The 17517-nt window shown below is 43.0% G+C and overlaps 1 protein-coding gene across 3 annotated transcripts in view; it reads right to left on the bottom strand.

The window, feature by feature from the left end:
- The window catches only part of LOC105470937 (galactosidase beta 1), a 109478-nt gene that overhangs the window by 49870 nt on the left and 42091 nt on the right, over window positions 1-17517 (bottom strand). For all 3 annotated transcript variants that reach the window (XM_011723287.3, XM_071090757.1, XM_071090756.1), the window contains 4 exons: window positions 15269-15327; window positions 13080-13201; window positions 12955-12995; window positions 7354-7466 (listed from right to left, as the gene is read on the bottom strand). In XM_011723287.3, coding sequence (XP_011721589.2) covers window positions 7354-7466; window positions 12955-12995; window positions 13080-13201; window positions 15269-15327 — 335 coding nt within the window. The remainder of the gene's footprint in view (window positions 1-7353; window positions 7467-12954; window positions 12996-13079; window positions 13202-15268; window positions 15328-17517) is intronic.

Here is a 17517-nt window from a genome sequence, read left to right as displayed (position 1 = left end):
TTTCAGTCTATCTGGAGAAACTCTGGAGTAAGAGGGATGCTTAAAGAAAAAAATTCTGATTGATCTCTTCTGGGAGCCCCTCCAACAGGGGACCATGGTAGACTTACTGCTCACCTCTCTAGCATTTAACACAGCATCTGCAAGACTGGTGCTGAATGTTTGTATAATGATTAAGTGGATGATCCACAGATCTCAGAAAAATCATTTGTGAAAGGTTTTCCCTGTGCTCTGAAGGTTAACACCTTTGTGGATAGCAAATTCTGGAGAATCTCTTAGGGAGTAAATAAATCTCTGAAACTAGGTTTTTGTTGACAAATCTTCCTGTGGAAAACATCTGGAACAATTGTACAAGATGTTTTAAAATATCTGTTTGAAGGTATCAGAAAGCTACCAAAGTAGAAAGGAATTAAGTGGTTACAATTCCAAAAAAATGGAAAATGCCATGATGCAAGTCTGATATTTGTACTAGTTTTCCCATCAAGGTATTTGCCAATTCACAAAGGCCAACTGAGAGGCTAGAAGCCAAACACAACTTCTGGGAGTCTTCTAGGGCTGAGAAGATAAAAATGGGACTTCAGAGATCATAATGGAGAAGGAACCCTGGTAAAGACTTCAAGTTCTCAGTTGAGACCCCTAAGAAAGTGAACCACAAGCAGACCAACCCTCAAGAAGACAGAAGCCCACTTTCAAATTAGCTTAACTCCTGATTGCATGAAGATGGTCTCTCTCTACTCTAACTGCCTGGTAGAAGTAAAAGTAAATCTCTTTTGGAAGAAAAAACATATACAACCCAAATTATCTCTTTCTTTTTTGTTTTATTGACTTCTGGATGAGAAAAAACCCAACATATAGGAGACAACACTATCTGATCAAAAATGAGTAGAAAAAAAAGCCAGGGCTGGGAGTGGTGGCTCACGCCTCTAAGCCCAGCACTTTGGGAGGCTGAAGTGGGCAGATCATGAGGTCAGGAGTTTGAGACCAGCCTGACCAACATGGTGAAACCCCATCTCTACTAAAAATATACAAAAATTAGCCAGGCATGGTGGTGCATGCCTGTAATCCCAGCTACTCAGGAGGCTGAGGCAGGAGAATCACTTAAACTCGGGAGGCAGAGGTTGCAGTGAGCTGAGATTGTGCCACTGCACTCCAGCCTGGGCGACAGAGCAAGACTCTGTCTCAAAAAAAAAAAAAAAAAACCATTGAAACAGACCCATAAGACTTCATGTTATTGTACTGTAATCTGAAAATAGCTTAAAATAATGCTGATAAACATACAACAAAACAAGATGAGGAATCTCAGCAGAGAACCGGAAACAATCTTTAAAATCTAATGGAAACTTTAGAACTGAAAAATGCAATCACTGAAATTGAGTCTGTAATATGAGTTTCACTCAGTTGAAAAGAGGATTAATAAACTAGAAGATAGGTCAGAATAAAATCTAAACTAAAATATGTTGGGGGGAAAGGATAGAAACAATGGAAGCGCTTAAGAGGTACACAGAACACAGGAAAAAACGTCTAACACACATACCACTGGTGTTCTGAAAGGCAAGGTGGGAGAATGAAGTAAACATAACATTGGATAATAGCCAAGAATGTTCTAAAATCTACAAAAGAAGTAATGCCATACATTTAGGAAGTTCAAACACCCTCAAACAAGATGTATATAAAGAAAACTATGCATAGGCATACCATAGGAAAATTCCTAAAAATCAAAGATGAAAAGGAAATCTTAAAAGCACTGGAGAAAAAAGACCTATACCATCAAAGGAAAGCCAGTGACAGGTGATTTTTCAAAAGAAATGATGGAGGTCATACATACAAATATGGAATGGCATCTTGAAAATGCTGATTTTTAAAACCGTATAAACTGATAGAAATAAAAAATAGCCCTAGGAGTAGCTTAGACACAACATCTATCTAAGCCATTCCTAGATCCTTCATCCTACGAAACTGTAATATAATAAATATTTGTTATGTTGAATTACTAGGTTTAGGGGTTCTTTGTTACATGGCAATACGTAAGGAGAAAACAAATATGCTTCAAAAATTCATATTCACAATCGGCCCTCAGATATATTTGTAGCTAAAATTCACACTGCTTCTGTAGTACAAAAAATCCCTCAATTTAAGATTTTAATTTAAGGTGTAATGTTCCCTGGTATCTGCCAGAAGCAAATGCTAATTCTCTCTGGAAGAACCCACGTTCACCCCAAATCTCAAATAATTCCTAAAGATAAAAGTTCTGGCAGGACGCGGTGGCTCACGCCTGTAATCCCAGCACTTTGGGAGGCCGAGACGGGCGGATCATGAGCTCAGGAGATCGAGACCATCCTGGCTAACACGGTGAAACCCCGTCTCTACTAAAAATACAAGAAATTAGCCGGGTGTGGTGGCCGGCGCCTGTAGTCCCAGGTACACGGGAGGCTGAGGCAGGAGAATGGCATGAACCCAGGAGGCGAAGCTTGGAGTGAGCCGAGGTTGCACCACTGCACTCCAGCCTGGGCCACAGAGTGAGACTCCGTCTCAAAAAAAAAAAAAAAAAAAAAAAAAAAGATAAAAGTTCCACGAGTGAGCCCAGGAGTTCAATACCAGCTTAGGCAACATAGTGAGACCCTCGCTCTACAATAAATAAATAAATAAATAAATAAATAAATAAATAAATAAATAAGCTAGGCATGGTGGCACATGCCTATAGTTCCAGATCCTCAGGAGGCTGTGGCAGGAGAATCACTTGAGCCAGGGAGGTTGAGGTTGCAGTGAGCCCTGATTGCACCACTGCACTCCAGCCTGGGCGACAGAGTGAAACCCTGTCTCTAAGAAGAAGAACAACAAAAACAACAACTACAAAAAGTTCCAAGAAATTAAGCTCAGTCAAAATCACAATACACACACAGAAACAAGGCATCATAAGCAAAAGCTCACAGAAACAACAAAAAGCAGAATGAGACACAGAAAGACTCTGCATACTGAAATGATCAAATAGAGATATATAACAGAACTATCTCTAGTATGTTTAAAGAAATAAAAGAAGAACATGTATACATAAGGAAAAAGCAAGAGAATTTCAAAATGGCTGAGTAAAATTCGAACTGCCAATGTGAACTTATAGAATGAAAAATATAATTTCATAACTCAATGGAAAGGTTTTAATCTCAGAATTTATAGCTGCTAAAAAGAAAACAACAATTGAAGAACATATTTGAAGATAATCAGAATGCCGCACAGAGAAAAAGAGATTATAAGCCGTGGAGGCTAGAATCAGAAGCTCTGACAAATTATCTAATAAAAACAAATATCTGAAGACATAATAGCGTAAACTTTTTAGGACTAGTGAAAAAAGATACCAAGCCACAAGTTCCAAAACTACCAAGTGAGATAAACGAAAAGAAAGTCACACTTAGATTCATCACACAGAAACTATACAGCATCAAATATAAAGAGAAAATCTCAGAAGCTGTCCAAGAGGAAAGACAGATTATCTTCAGAAGAGTGACAGAGTACAGCAAACTGACTTCTCACCAGCAACAATAGAGGCCCGAAGTCAGTATGCTGAGAGAAAACTGTCAGTCTAGAAAAACTACAGTTTGAGGCTGGGCATGATGGCTCACACCTGTAATCCCAGCACTTCGGGAGGCTGAGGCATGTGGATCATCTGAGGTCAGAAGTTCAAGACCAGCCTGGCCAACATGGTGAAACCCCATCTCTACTAAAAATATAAAAATTAGCCAGGTGTGATGATGTACACCTGTAATTCCAGTTACTTGGGAGGCTGAGGCATGAGAATCACTTGAAGCTGGGAGGCAGAGGAGGGCAGTGCGCCAAGATCTCACCACTGCACTCAGTCTGGGCGACAGAGTGAGACCCTGCCTTACAAAAAAAAAAAGAAGAAGAAGAAGAAGAAAAGAAAAACTGCATTTGAAAATGAGGGTGAAAAACAATTTTCAGACAAAGAAGAATTACTATAATTTGCTCACTAAGTGAAATTCTAAAGAATATGCTTCAGGCAGAAGAAGGGTGACCTCAGATGGAAAGACTGAGCTGCAAGAAGGAACAAAAGATAAAGAAAGTGTGGTCCTGGGACAAAGGTACCAGACCTTTGTCTCAAACTGTGCATTCATATATCCACTGCTCACTCTACATCTCCACTAGGACATATACTAGACAAGTCTAACTTTGCACAGCCAAAACTGAACTCCTGATCTTCCCCCACATAAACGGTAACTCCGTCCTTCGAGTTGCCATTTAAAACACTTTAGAGTCACCTGTCTCTCCTTTCTTTCACACTCCCCATCTGAAAATTACATTAGCACTAGTTTCATAATATATTCTGAAACTGCCTAGTTCCTACTACCTTCACAAGCCACAATCACCTCTCACTGAGATGGCTGCAAAAGCCTTCTAACTGGTCTTCCTACTCTACCCTTGCCGCACCTCCCAGGGTCTAGTCTCAAAACAGCAGCCGCATTCTGCTTTAATGGAATGCTTAAACAATGGTTCACTCAACTCCTCAATGGACTCCCATTTCATTCAGAGTAAAAGCCAAAGTCTTATGATGGCTTGTAATGCCCCATGTGATCAGTTCCCCATCTATCTCCTTGACCTCATTTCCTACTTCTTACCTCTTCATTTACTGAGTTCCAGCCACACTGGCCTCCTTGCTAGACTCTAAAAATGCCATATACCTTCCCAAGTTCTCACTGGTTGAATTCTGCCTGGAATGCTCTTGTCCTGGTGGAGATATTCCACATGGCCCTCTCACCACCTTAAAGTTTTTGTTCGAGCTTCTCAGGAAAGCCTACATACACCAAGCAGCTAAAACTGCACCTGGAGCATGGAGAGTACTTGATAAATACTTGTTAAATCATTTGCAAATAAATGGACTATGTGGGTCAAGTGAAATACTATCTGAAGCCATTATAGTAATGCCCCATGGGTTTCATTTTTTAAGGAGGGAACTAAAATACATGAACACTAAACCCAGAGAATTAAAATACATGACAATAATAACATACAAATCAAGAGGGGTGTAATTGGAGTTACAGTAAGTTAAAAAGGGATGCAATAGGGAAAAAGTAAAGACATTGATTAATTTTAAACTATTACAAGACAGCCAGACACAGGAGTGTATATTGTAGGAACTTGCTGCCTAAAAACAAGCAAAACGAACCTCTGGCGATAGAGGTGAGGCCAGCCGTGAGCTCAGGGATGGGTATGTGTGTTAATGACTAGAGAGAGGTATGAGAGGGGCTTCTGGGGAAATGTGAGTTGGTTACAGGGCTGTGCTCCCTTTGTCTGAATTCACTAAGCTGTGTACTTATGAGTTGTTTTTTTCTGGGGGTATATATGTCACACTTAAATGGCAACCACTAAAAAAAATTAGAATGCAGTGAATAACTTCCGAAGTAGAAGAGGGGGGAAAGAAATAAGAGGAATAAAAACCAAACAAACAAAACAAAAAACCTCAATCTAAAAGAAAGCAATAAAGGGAAAGAAAAAGCTGAAAAGGTAAACAAACAGAAATTATAAAATAATTGAAATTAATCTATGTATATCGAGTACAATGAATGAGAATGCATAAATATACCAGTTAAAAGACAAGAAATTTCAAACTGATATTTTAAAAATTCAATTATATCTTATTTATAAGAGACACATGTAAAGAGAACAAAGGATATAAAAAAGTTGAAATTAAAGCATTGGGAAAGATATTTCAGAAAAATACCAAGCAAAAGTATGCAGGTAAATGGTGTTAATGAATAACAGACAAACAAACAAACAAACAAACAAAAAGGTTTCAAGCAAAAAGCCTTATTAGAAATAGGGGGTTATATAATCCCTTTACTATTAAGTACTGAAGGATTTAATTCTCAGTTTGCCCACCTAATAACATAACCTCAGAACTGGCAGAGCTACAAGGGGAAATACATGAGGACAACTCTTAATAAATAGTAGACTGATCTGACAAAAAATTAGGAAGCAGATCAAAGATATCAATGGCACCATTAATAAACGTAATCTGATGAACGTGTATGTAGAATATAGTCAACAACTGTAAAGTATACTTTCTTTTTATGCACACATTGACCATTAATATTGGTGTATGTCAGGCTCTAGGACTAGGCTCAATAGCTTTCAAGGGATTGGTATCACACAGATTATATTCTCTAACCAGAATGCAAAGAGGCTAGAAATAAAAAAAAACAGAAAAGTACTTATTTCTAGTAATTTAAAAAATATGCTTCTGCACATATCAAGGGTAAAGAGAAATCAAAATAGACATGTTTAGAAGCAAACAGTGAGAAACAGATTGCACATCAAAACTTATGAGATAAAGCCACAGTAGTACTTGAAGGAAATTTATAACCTTAAATATTTATATTAGAAAAGAAGTAAGGCTGCATTAAAAAGCTAAGCTTCAAATAAAGGAAGAAAATAATAAAGACAGGAACCAAAAGCTTCAAAACAGAACAAACATATGAGAGAGCTTGGGAGACATTACTATAAATTCTGTAGAGGTTAAACCCATAATAAAGGAATAGCATAAGCAACATTTTAACAATACATCTGAAAATTTAGATGAAATGGACAAATTATAAGTGTGGTAAGTCTAGATTATATTATCTTTAAAAAATGTGTAATATTCATTTTAACACATGCTTAAAATTAAGACGCCATCATACTTAAACAAAAAAAAACCCCATACCATTTATAGGCAGAAAACCTTTGTTTTTTAACTTCAAAACTCAGGTGACTGAGCAGAAAAACTGTGGGTTTTTTCTTTTAACCCACAGCAGAGACAGGAAACCCCACCTAGGTGCATTAGGTGCCTCAAAATGTTACAATGCTAGCAGGACTAAGCAGTTCAGGTGCAGTCCAGAAGGAAACAGCAATCACTTGCTCCATATAGAAAAATGAAGCTTCACTGACAGCTGACATCTGCACCATGCTTCACAGTGTCTGAAGATTTGTTTTCCTATGTACATCAGCTTTTTAAGTAGACACACATTTTCTTACATGTAAGATAAATAATAGTTAACAGCTACCACTTATTAGACATGTATGTGTCAGGAACTGTCCTGGATGGCTTACATACATTCTTTTCAATCTTTACAACACAACCAGATGCTGTAATCCCAGTTTTACAAATTAATAATCAGCAGACTGATTTGCTCATAGACTCATTCTTAATCACGTGGGTACAAGACGCAAACCCAAGGCTAGCTGATGCCTCCCTTCATCCATCCTTTTAAACAGGAGGGCTCCGGGCAGGAAGTTGTCCACAGAGCCACAGTGAGTTCAAGAGAGGCTCTGTCCAAGATCAGCCCACCACAGCTCATACAAAGCACCCACCTTCTGGATAACGTTTCGCAGAGCAAAATACTTCTCAGTGAGGTCCCCGGCCTCACTCAGTGGGGCATCATAGTCGTAGCTGGTGGGCTGGGCTGCATAGGGTGAGTTGGCCCCTAGAAGACAAAAATGTGCCACTAGTTATTACTGATGGCCCAGCTCTGGGACAAGTTCTTTGGGATCCATGAGCTCAGCACTGTGGAGAGAGAAAACTAGAAGACACATTAAAACCAGTTGTTGGGAGACAAAGATGTGGCCCTCAGGATGCAAGGTTTAGAGGAAGGAGTTTCTTTCTAAAGGCAGCACTTACCAGGCACCTTTGCGTTTACCAAGCACGCTTTCCATCCACTCTCTACGGAAGCCCACAGCTGTGATTCTCACAGGTGTCACCCCCACTGGACCAGCAGGGAATCTGAAGCTCCCCACAAAAATCTGCTAACACCTCACAACCAGTAATGGCAGGGCTTATGATGTGACCCCCATCTCCGACTGTTCATCCTGTCAACTCTGAACTTCTTCATGTCCTCAAGCTGTGGCTGAGAAAAGCTCAGTGGTGATGACACAGATGACTAGGCCATGGATCGGCAGAAAACCGAGGGCTTATTAAACCAAACACAGAGGGAGACGACGGCAGACCCACAGAGGTTCAAACGTAATCCAAGGGCCTCTGTTGCATCGAAGACTGTCGATGGGGCTGTGGTGCACCTCCTGGATCCCCCTTTAGAACCAGGGCACTTGCTCATTCTCCCAGCAGCTAGGGCTGTTGTCTGCTGACATTTCTCAGATGTGTCCGTCTCTGGGTGCTGGCCTCTGCTAAGCTGCCTCACCCAAGGTTACAACCCTTAGGGATAACCCACACCCAACAACTGACCAATGTGCCTCAAACAGTCATCCCAGCTGCAGAGCTCCCTCTGAGATTGGTTGAGGCCACTTGTGAAGCTGCACCACAGCCCCACTTCTCCCTCTTTATCTTACAGGCATTGTTCCAGAGAGCACACTCAGTAAGCTTTCTGCCAGGTAATCTCGGAGTCTGTTTCCCTGGGAACTTGACCTACAACAAAGGCCAAAGGATTGTGCCAATACTGAGTACACAAAAGGACTAGAAAAACGAATACTCCTGCAATTACTGTGCAAGGGGCGGTATCTAGACCAGAGGATCCCAACCTTGTCAGGGATGATGTTCACAGGTATGAGGTTGTCTGCAATATTGGGTGGTACTTCCAAAACTTACCGTGCTTAAGTGTCACACGGAGAGCCTGTTAAAACAGATTCCTAAGCCCCATCCCAGAGATTCTGATTCAGCAGGTCCAGAGTGGGGCCTGAAACTGCATTTCTAACAGGCGTCCAGGTGATGCTGATACTACCATCCATAGACCAGCAAGGCTTTGTGCCTTCCTTCTCTACTTCAGACAGCATATTGCAATGCACGTGTGTGACAGTGAAGTTATTTTTAGGAATAGTCTTTTGTCCAACCTAATTTGTACAATGAGGCACAAAACATGATAGTTTACCTAGGATTAGTAATAAATTCCTTGGATGCAGCTCACCAATGATGGAGCCACCTTGGGTGACCTACTGATGGTGGAGGTGACAGATGAGCAAGGCTGAGGATCAGATCAAGCAGGTCAGCTCCAAAGACCTTTTCATTAGTTCTCTGCACAGAATCTAAACTTTGAAAGATCTGGACCACTCAACCAACTGAATTGATCTAGTCATACCATTTCTCCCATTTCTTATTAATCAGAGACAACTCACAGTCAACAGGTCTGCCTGCCTTAAGGGATGCATAGGTTAAAACACATCCCTTCCTGTGAGACACAAAGAAAAAAAAAAAACCCACATCCGTTGCTGCAAGGAACTCACCTTCTTCGTGGCCCTCGTCTGCTTCTAATGTGGTAGTCACCCATGCTGCGCTGTGTTTCTTACTTGTATGTCTCTCTCCACACTACACTGCTTGCACCTGAGGGGCAGAGACTGCCTCACTTGCCCTTGAGTCCTCAGCCAGAGCCCGGCATGGAGGGGGTTGCCAGGTTGAGTTGGGAAAGTATGACCTCCAGAAGCACACTTTACAGGCCGAGGGAGCCCAGGCTGGGAAGCTGTCCAGTGGGTTTCAGGATGGACTGGAAGACTAAGTCTTTGTTCTAGTTCTACTGGCAGAATCTTACTTTGGGTGTTTTTAGACCACCATAGGGCAGCATCACAGAGAAATGGTGCAGATTCAAGCCTCCTCTGGCCACCTAAGAGGGGTGAGGTGTGAAGGCGAAAGAAATGGTGAGACTTTGCATTCACCAACATTCCACATTGTGTGAGAAGTACAGGAGCGCCTGGACCCTGTAGGCAGCCATCACACAGCTCTGGACACACACAGTCAAGGAGACACATACCTGCACAGGCAGGTGCATGTTCCTGTGGGTGGGATGGGCAGTGAGCTCCCCACTCCCCATAGTTTTCTCTCCCTGCTGACCTCTGGGAAGCCGGCCTGAAGAACAGCTGCTAAGTACAGATTGGCCTTCTCTTACTTCCTCAAAGAGACAGGGCAAAAAGGCAGCTTCAGAGAGGCTCGGCAGAACCCAGCGGGGCGGGTGTGGGGGCTGGTTCAGGGGCTCCAGGGTGCAAAGGGTGATCCAAAGGGCAGTGACTCTGGCTCACCACTACCTGAATTCCAGTCCAAGCTCCACCCCTTGCCAGCTGAACAGAAAACGTGTGGACTTTTTTTTTTGCATTCAGTTATTCTTATCTGTAAAGTGGTGTTGATAATCTCTAATTAAGATGAAGCTAATATGCAGGCTAACTAAGACAACAGAGGAAGAAAGAGGAATTCTATGGATTATGGCAGAGGGAGCGGCAGGGAAGAGGATTAAGGACAACTTCTATGTTCTGACAGTTTCTATAATGTCCAATTTTTTTCTAAGATGAATGTGTTATTTTAAGTATAACAGTAAGATTTAAAAAAATTTGTGTCATGAACCATAAAGCTCCAAAAACGATGTCTTTTTTCCTGGATTGGATGATTGGTCTCGATCCTATCAATGGCAGCTAGGGGGAATCACCATCTACTGAATTAAAAAGGTACCCACCAGGTCTCAACTGTTCTCATAAGATGAACACACAGGGATGATCTAAAATATCAATGACCAACCTTGGCACACTATTATCTTTTCTTTTTTTAAAATTTAATTTAATTTTAAGTTCTGGGATATATGTGCAGGACGTGCAGGTTTGTTACATAGGTAAACGTGTGCCATGGTGGTTTGCCACACCTATCAACTGGTCACCTAGGGTTTTTTGGTTTTTTTTTTTGAGACAAAGTCTCACCTTGTCACCCAGGCTGGAGTGCAATGGCACGATCTTGGTTCACTGTAACCTCCGCCACCCGGGTTCAAGTGATTCTCCTGCCTCAGCCTCCCAAGTAGCTGGGATTACAGGTGAGCGCCACCACAACTGGGTAATTTTTTGTATCTTTAGTAGAGATGGGGTTTCACCATGTTGGCCAGGCTGATCTCAAACTCCTGACCTCGTGATCCACCCACCTCAGCCTCCCAAACTGCTGGGATTACAGGTGTGAGCCACCGCACCCAGCCTGGTCACCTAGGTATTAAGCCCTGCATGCATTAGCTATTTATCCTGATGCTCTCCTTCCCCTCATCACGCACCCCAGACAGGCCTCGGGCACGCTATTATCTTATATGCAGTGACATTTGAGTTTTGCAATATCTTCATTTCTTGGCTCTAATAATAGTATTAAAATTGATAATGCTTGTAAGCAATGTCTTCTCCTAGCCCATCTCAGCCTGCAAAAAAGACAGCAGTTCAAAGGAGAAACTTCATTAAGAGCTGACAGTATCCAATTTCAGATCCTGAGAGATTTAGGCCCAAACTAAGCCTTCAAAACTCAACAGCTGGGCATCCTCCATGATTCAGAGAGAAAAATGCACATACAGAGACAGGTAGGGAATGAAGCTTAGAGAAAAGCCAGTACAGCATCATTTGTCTTTGCAAAAAGACAAAAAAAAATCAAAGACATTGCAGAAAAATTTTGTCATAATTTTTCCTATACAAAAAAAATATAGAAATGTAAACTGGTGTGGCCATTTTGGGAAACACTATGGCAGTTCCCGAAACTCGAAACATAGAGTTACCATATGACGCAGCCATTCCACTTCTTGGTATACACCCAAAGGAACTGAAACAGGAATTCAAACAAATCCTTGTACATTAATGTTCAAAGCAACACTATAACCAAAATGTGGAAATAACCCAAATGTCCATCAACCAATGAATGGATAAATAAAATACTGTACATCCACACAAGGGAATACTATTCAGCAATAAAAAGGAATGAAGCACTGATACATGCAACAACATGGACGAACGTTGAACACATTGGGCTAAATGAAATAAGTCAGACAGGTATATATACATGGTTCATTTATACGAAATGCTCAGAATCGGCAAACCAACAGGGACAGAAAGTATATTATTTCCAGGGACTGGGAGGAGGGAGAGTATGGAATGAATGCTAATGGGTATGGAGTTTCTTTTTGGGGTGATAAAATGTTCCTGAATCAGATAATGGTAATGGTTACACTACTTTGTGAATACAGTAAATACCACTGCATCATATACTTAAAAACTGCAAATTTTATGGTTTGTAAATTATACCTCAACAAAATAAAATGTTAAAAGAAAAAGACCACAGTAGAATATCTGAACAAATAAGCTATAGTTATAGACTGTGACTGAAGCCTGCCCGACTAGCCTGGTTTAAAACAGTAAGGCTTCTAAATGCTCACATTTATTTCCCTTAAAAATTATTTTGTTCAGGCGTGGTGGCTTACGTCTGTAATCCCAGCACTTTGGGAGGCCGAGGCAGGTGAATCATGAGGTCAGGAGATCGAGACCACCCTGTCTAACACGGTGAAACCCCATCTCTACTAAAAATACAAAAACAAAAATTAGCCGGGCATGGTGGTGGGTGCCTGTAGTCCCAGCTAATAGAGAGGCTGAGGCGGGAGAATGGCGTGAACCCAGGAGGCAGAGCTTGCAATGAGCCGAGATTGTGCCACTGCACTCCAGCCTGGGTGACAGAGTGAGACTCTGTCTAAAAAAAAAAAAAAGAAAAAAAAATGTAAGAAACATTATTTTTAAAAATTATATTGGTAATCCTTACATGTTAGAAAATTTAGGGCCAGGCACGGTGGCTCACACCTGTAATCCTAGCATTTTGGGAGGCCAAAGTGGGAGGATCACTTGAGGTCAGGAGTTCAAGACCAGTCTGGCCAACATGGTGAAACCCCGTCTCTACTAAAATGCAAAAAATTAGTCAGGCATGGTGGTGCGTGCCTGTAATCCCAGCTACTCGGAGGCTGAGGCAGGAGGATCCCTTGAACCTGGGAGGTGGAGGCTGCAGTGAGTTGAGGTTGTGTCACTGCACTCCAGCCTGGGCGACAGAGTGAGACTGTCTCCGAAACAAACAAAAAAAGAAAATTTAGGAGAGGATAAACAAAAAAAAGAAAATAAAATTGTCTGGGGGCACACCCTTCCCCAAATTAATCAACTGAAACATTCTAGCATAAGTTTCTACAGATGTTAAAGTGCTCTTACCATTCCAATAGGCAAAATTGGTCCCACCTATAAACATGTACCTACAAGGAAATAAAAGAACACAGTACTTTACCGTGAGCCCACGGCTACTGAGGGCACCCGCCCCTCAGGCAATGAACACTCACAAGTTCACACTCGCCCCACGGGCAAGTATATCATACAGGGAGGAAACCACCACTTCAGTCTTGATTGTGGAGTGAGGTTGGCCCCAGTGGTCTAGCCAGCCAGTATAGAATTCAGAATTGATCTAAAACAAAAAAAGAATGTGGCCCTTAGGATAGACTTATGACCTTCCAATGCCAGGGCTTCCCTGCAATGCCCCATCTATGACAGGTGGAAAAGGGGTTGACATGCACTGCTTAACCCAGAGTTGGGGTACCAATGAGCACTTCCAATACCAGCAATGCCTATGTTCAGTCCTCAGGTTCCAGCCTAAAGTGAGATCTCATCTTACACAATGTAAATATTCCTGAAAAGTGGTGCCTACATTAAAATTTAGATAGCTGATCCCCTGTTTTAAACACAGTAGAAAAGTCTTGTTGGGCAAAGAAACTGTATAGCAAAATAGTTTCATAGAATAACAGCTTCAGGCCGGGCGTGGTGGCTCACACCTGTAATCCCAGCACTTTGGGAGGCCGAGGTGGGCGGATCACGAGGTCGAGAGATTGAGACCCTCCTGGCCAACATGGTGAAACCCCATCTCTACTAAAAATAGGAAAATTATCTGGGTGTGGTGGTGCGCCCCTGTAGTCCCAGCTATCGGGAGGCTGAGGCAGCGGAATCGCTTGAACTCGGGAGGTGGAGGATGCAATGAGCCGAGAGTGCACCACTGCACTCCAGCCTGGCGACAGAGTGAGACTCCGTCTCCGAAAAAAGAAAAGAAAAAAAAGAATAACAGCTCCAAGTTCGCCCTTTGTATGGATCCAGATTTTCAGATCTCAGGTTGATGTATAATGAGGTAGACTTGTCCCAGTATTCTGCAAAGCAGGCCTCAAACACTTCATGTTTTTCTCGGGCATTGCCCTGCCAAGCCTTGGTCTAGAGAACAAAAAAGAAATCTGGCCCTTCTCGTGGGCACTTCTTGTTTTAGGTTCCAGGAAATAAGCTCCACCCAAAGTCTATGCAGAGACTGGACTCAGAAAAGGTTGTTTTATAAATCAGGCTTGTACACAGGTGGGGCAGTATGACCTGGTACAGAGAAGGCACAGGATATTAACCCCTTAAACTGGGCTGAGTGACAACAAGAAGAGCAACTTCAGCCAAAGACTGGAAGAAGGGAGACAGAAGGATTGATAGATTGTTTACAACCACCTGCATCTTGCCACCATCCCCTCCTCCTAGCAGCCTACACTGTGTGCCATGAAGCCCTGCAATTCGGCGTGGTCAGCAAACCTACATCCTCAAAGCCACCTGGCTGTTTATTAAAAATAAGAATCTCAGGGCCAGGCACAGTGAGTCACACCTGTAATCCCAGCCCTTTGGGAGGCCAAAGTGGGATCACTTGAGCTCAGGAGTTTGAGACAAGCCTGGCCAGCATGGTAAAACTTCGTCTCTACTAAAAATACAAAAAAATTAGCTGGGCGTGGTGGTACACACCTGTAATCCCAGATACTTGGGGGGCTGAGGCGCAAGAATCACTGAACTAGGAGGCAGAGGGTGCAGAGAGCCCAGATGGCACCACTGCGCTCCAGCCTGGGCAACAGAGCAAGACTCTGTCTCAAAAAAAAAAGGAAATGAGAATCTCAGGCCCCAGCCCAGACCAAGCAGATCAAAATTTGCTGTGTTTATGAATCACGTGAGGATTAATAAGATCCCCAAGTGATTTGTAAATACTTTAAAGGTGGAGAAGCTCACAAAGAGTCACTTAACAAAGACTTGAACTCAGATCCTGGCCTAGCCACTCACTGGCTATATGACCCTGGCAAGTGACATAGGTTCCCTGAGCCTCAAATGGAGACAATAAGACCACATAGGTTCCCTGAGCCTCAATAAAAATGGAGACAATAAGACCACTTATGAGAGTTGCCCTGAGGACCAGAGGAGACCAGGATGCAGAAGCACAGAACCTGATGTGTAACAGGCCATTCATGTTGGTCCCCAGTCTGCTCCACCCCAGTGCAGGAGCTCAATTTCAAATAGAAACATTGTTTCTGCTGTCATTCACATGTCCAGAATGGCTTTGACTCCACAATCCCATTAGCTGCTGACCCCAGAGCCAAAAACATCAAGTGCCTGCTGCCCAGTTTCAGCAGCATGTAACCTTTCTCTCCTAACAGCTGCAACGGTCTCTCCACACCTCACCCTCGATTCTTACCAAGGGTCCTTTGGGCTCACACTTCCTCTGGATTTGGAAAGCATCTGTGATGTTGCTGCCTGAAAATTTGAAGAGGGAGAAGCGAGGTCAGTCATAGAAATGACAAGAAGTTAAATAACAAGAGCCCTTCATGGGACTCAGGCCTGAAGCCCTGCTACGGTCAGAATGTTGGTATCCCCCTAAAATTCTCATGTTGGAACTTAACACCCAATATGATAGTATTAAGAGGTGAGGCCACTGGAAGTGATTGTCATAAGGGCTCCACCTTCATGAATGGGATTAGTGCCCCTATACAAAGAGGCTCCAGCCTGGCATGGTGGCTCATGCCTGTAATCCCAGCACTTTGGGAGGCCAAGACAGGTGCATCACCTGAGGTTAGGAGTTCGAGACCAGCCTGGCCAACATAGTGAAACCCTATCTCTACTAAAAATACAAAAATTAACTGAGCGTGGTGGCACACACTTGTAATCCCAGCTACTCAGGAGGCTGAGGCAGGAGAATTGCTTAAACCCGGGAGGTGGAGGTTGCAGTGAGCTGAGATCATGCCATTGCACTCCAGCCTGGGCAACAGAGCAAGACTCCATCTCAAAAATATTTTTTTTAATTAAAAAAATAAAAATAAAAATAAAAAAATAAATAAATAAAAAGAGGCTTAACGGAGCTTCCTGGCCACCTGAGGGCACAGCAAGAAAGCATGGCACCATCTTTGAAGCAGAGAGCAAGTGCTTGCCAGACGCTGAATCTGCTGGCATCTTAATTTTGGACTTCACCACCTCTAGAACTGTGAGCAATAAAGTTCTTTTGTTTATAAATTACCCAGTCTAAGGTGTTTTGTTATAGCAGCCCAAACTGACTAAGGCAGGCCCCTTTCCCTTCCCACACCCCATGGGACTGGAATACTTCCAGGCTAGCTTCAGATTGGACCCATCTGAGGATGTGTGTGAACCCGAGAACATTACTTCCTCTCTGAGGAGGTCCCCGTGGCCTTTCCTGTCTGCACAACAGTTCCCTTCACAGGCCTGTCTTCTTTACCTGTGTTTCCCCAGGGCCTGGATACATATCTTGTGTGCTTATCTCTTCACAAGAACATCTGGTTGACCTGGATGCACCCCACAGGATGAGCCTGGTTTGAAGACACTTACAGCCTCCATAACACCATACACATGATAGTGCCACAAATATTTGCCAGTTAATTAACAAATCAAAAGGATGTGGGTGCTGTAGTCGTGTTTACCCCTGGATATTGGAATACACTCTGGATTCTAATTTGTACATTAGCCATTCCAAACCACTTGCTCTCAAGTTTTCCTCATGAAATATCCCATTAGGGGTGTCTTGTCTTTCCTCTTGTGTCTTCCATTTTCCCTCCCTCCTCTAAAATGAAAAAGAGGCCGGGTCTGGTGGCTCAAGCCTGTATTCCCAGCACTTTGGGAGGCCGAGACAGGCAGATCATGAGGTCAGGAGATCGAGACCATCCTGGCTAACACGGTGAAACCCTGTCTCTACTAAAAAACACAAAAAATTAGCCGGGCGAGATGGCGGGCACCTGTAGTCCCAGCTATTCGGGAGGCTGAGGCAGGAGAATGGCAGGAACCCGGGAGGCAGAGCTTACAGTGAGCTGAGATCCGGCCACTGCACTCCAGCCTGGGGGACAGAGCGAGACTCTGTCTCAAAAAAAAAAAAAAAAAAAAGAAAAAGAATTTCTCCACAGAGAAGGAATGGGCTGCCAAACACTGGGGAAAGAGGAAGCATGAGCAGTGTCCACAACAACCCGAGCAGAGGACGCCCTGGCCCCACACTTCACCACCCAGTTCCCACAACAGGTATCCCAGGGTGGATGTGGCCCCAGCCAACACCCTCTGATAATCACTTGCTCTGAGATGGGCATTTGGCTTCTCTGTAAGGCCAGCTTTCAGGACAGAATATGCTGATCGAGAAAGAGCAGAATCTCATTGGCTGTCTTTTTCACTATTAAGCATTAGGTGGCATTCAGATCTTTAAACACTGTTCTCATGAGACCCACCGGGCAATGCGCCTCTCCCACACAAAGCAATGAAGCTGGCAAAAGTCTCCGACTGGAGGGTCTGTCTGCCCCAGGCACCCTGGCCTTGTGGTTGTCTCTTCTCCAACCCCCAGCAGTGACAGTCATACTGTCACCTCATACGAATTATGCTTAAAACACATTCATAATCACCTTGAATTTGTTCTTCCCGACAGAAAAATGTCATGCTTTTTCGTCCCTGTGATGA

This window comes from Macaca nemestrina, chromosome 2 (genome assembly GCF_043159975.1).
Source record: "Macaca nemestrina isolate mMacNem1 chromosome 2, mMacNem.hap1, whole genome shotgun sequence".
Taxonomy (NCBI): Eukaryota; Metazoa; Chordata; class Mammalia; order Primates; family Cercopithecidae; genus Macaca; species Macaca nemestrina.
This window is presented reverse-complemented; position numbering and strand designations above follow the sequence as displayed.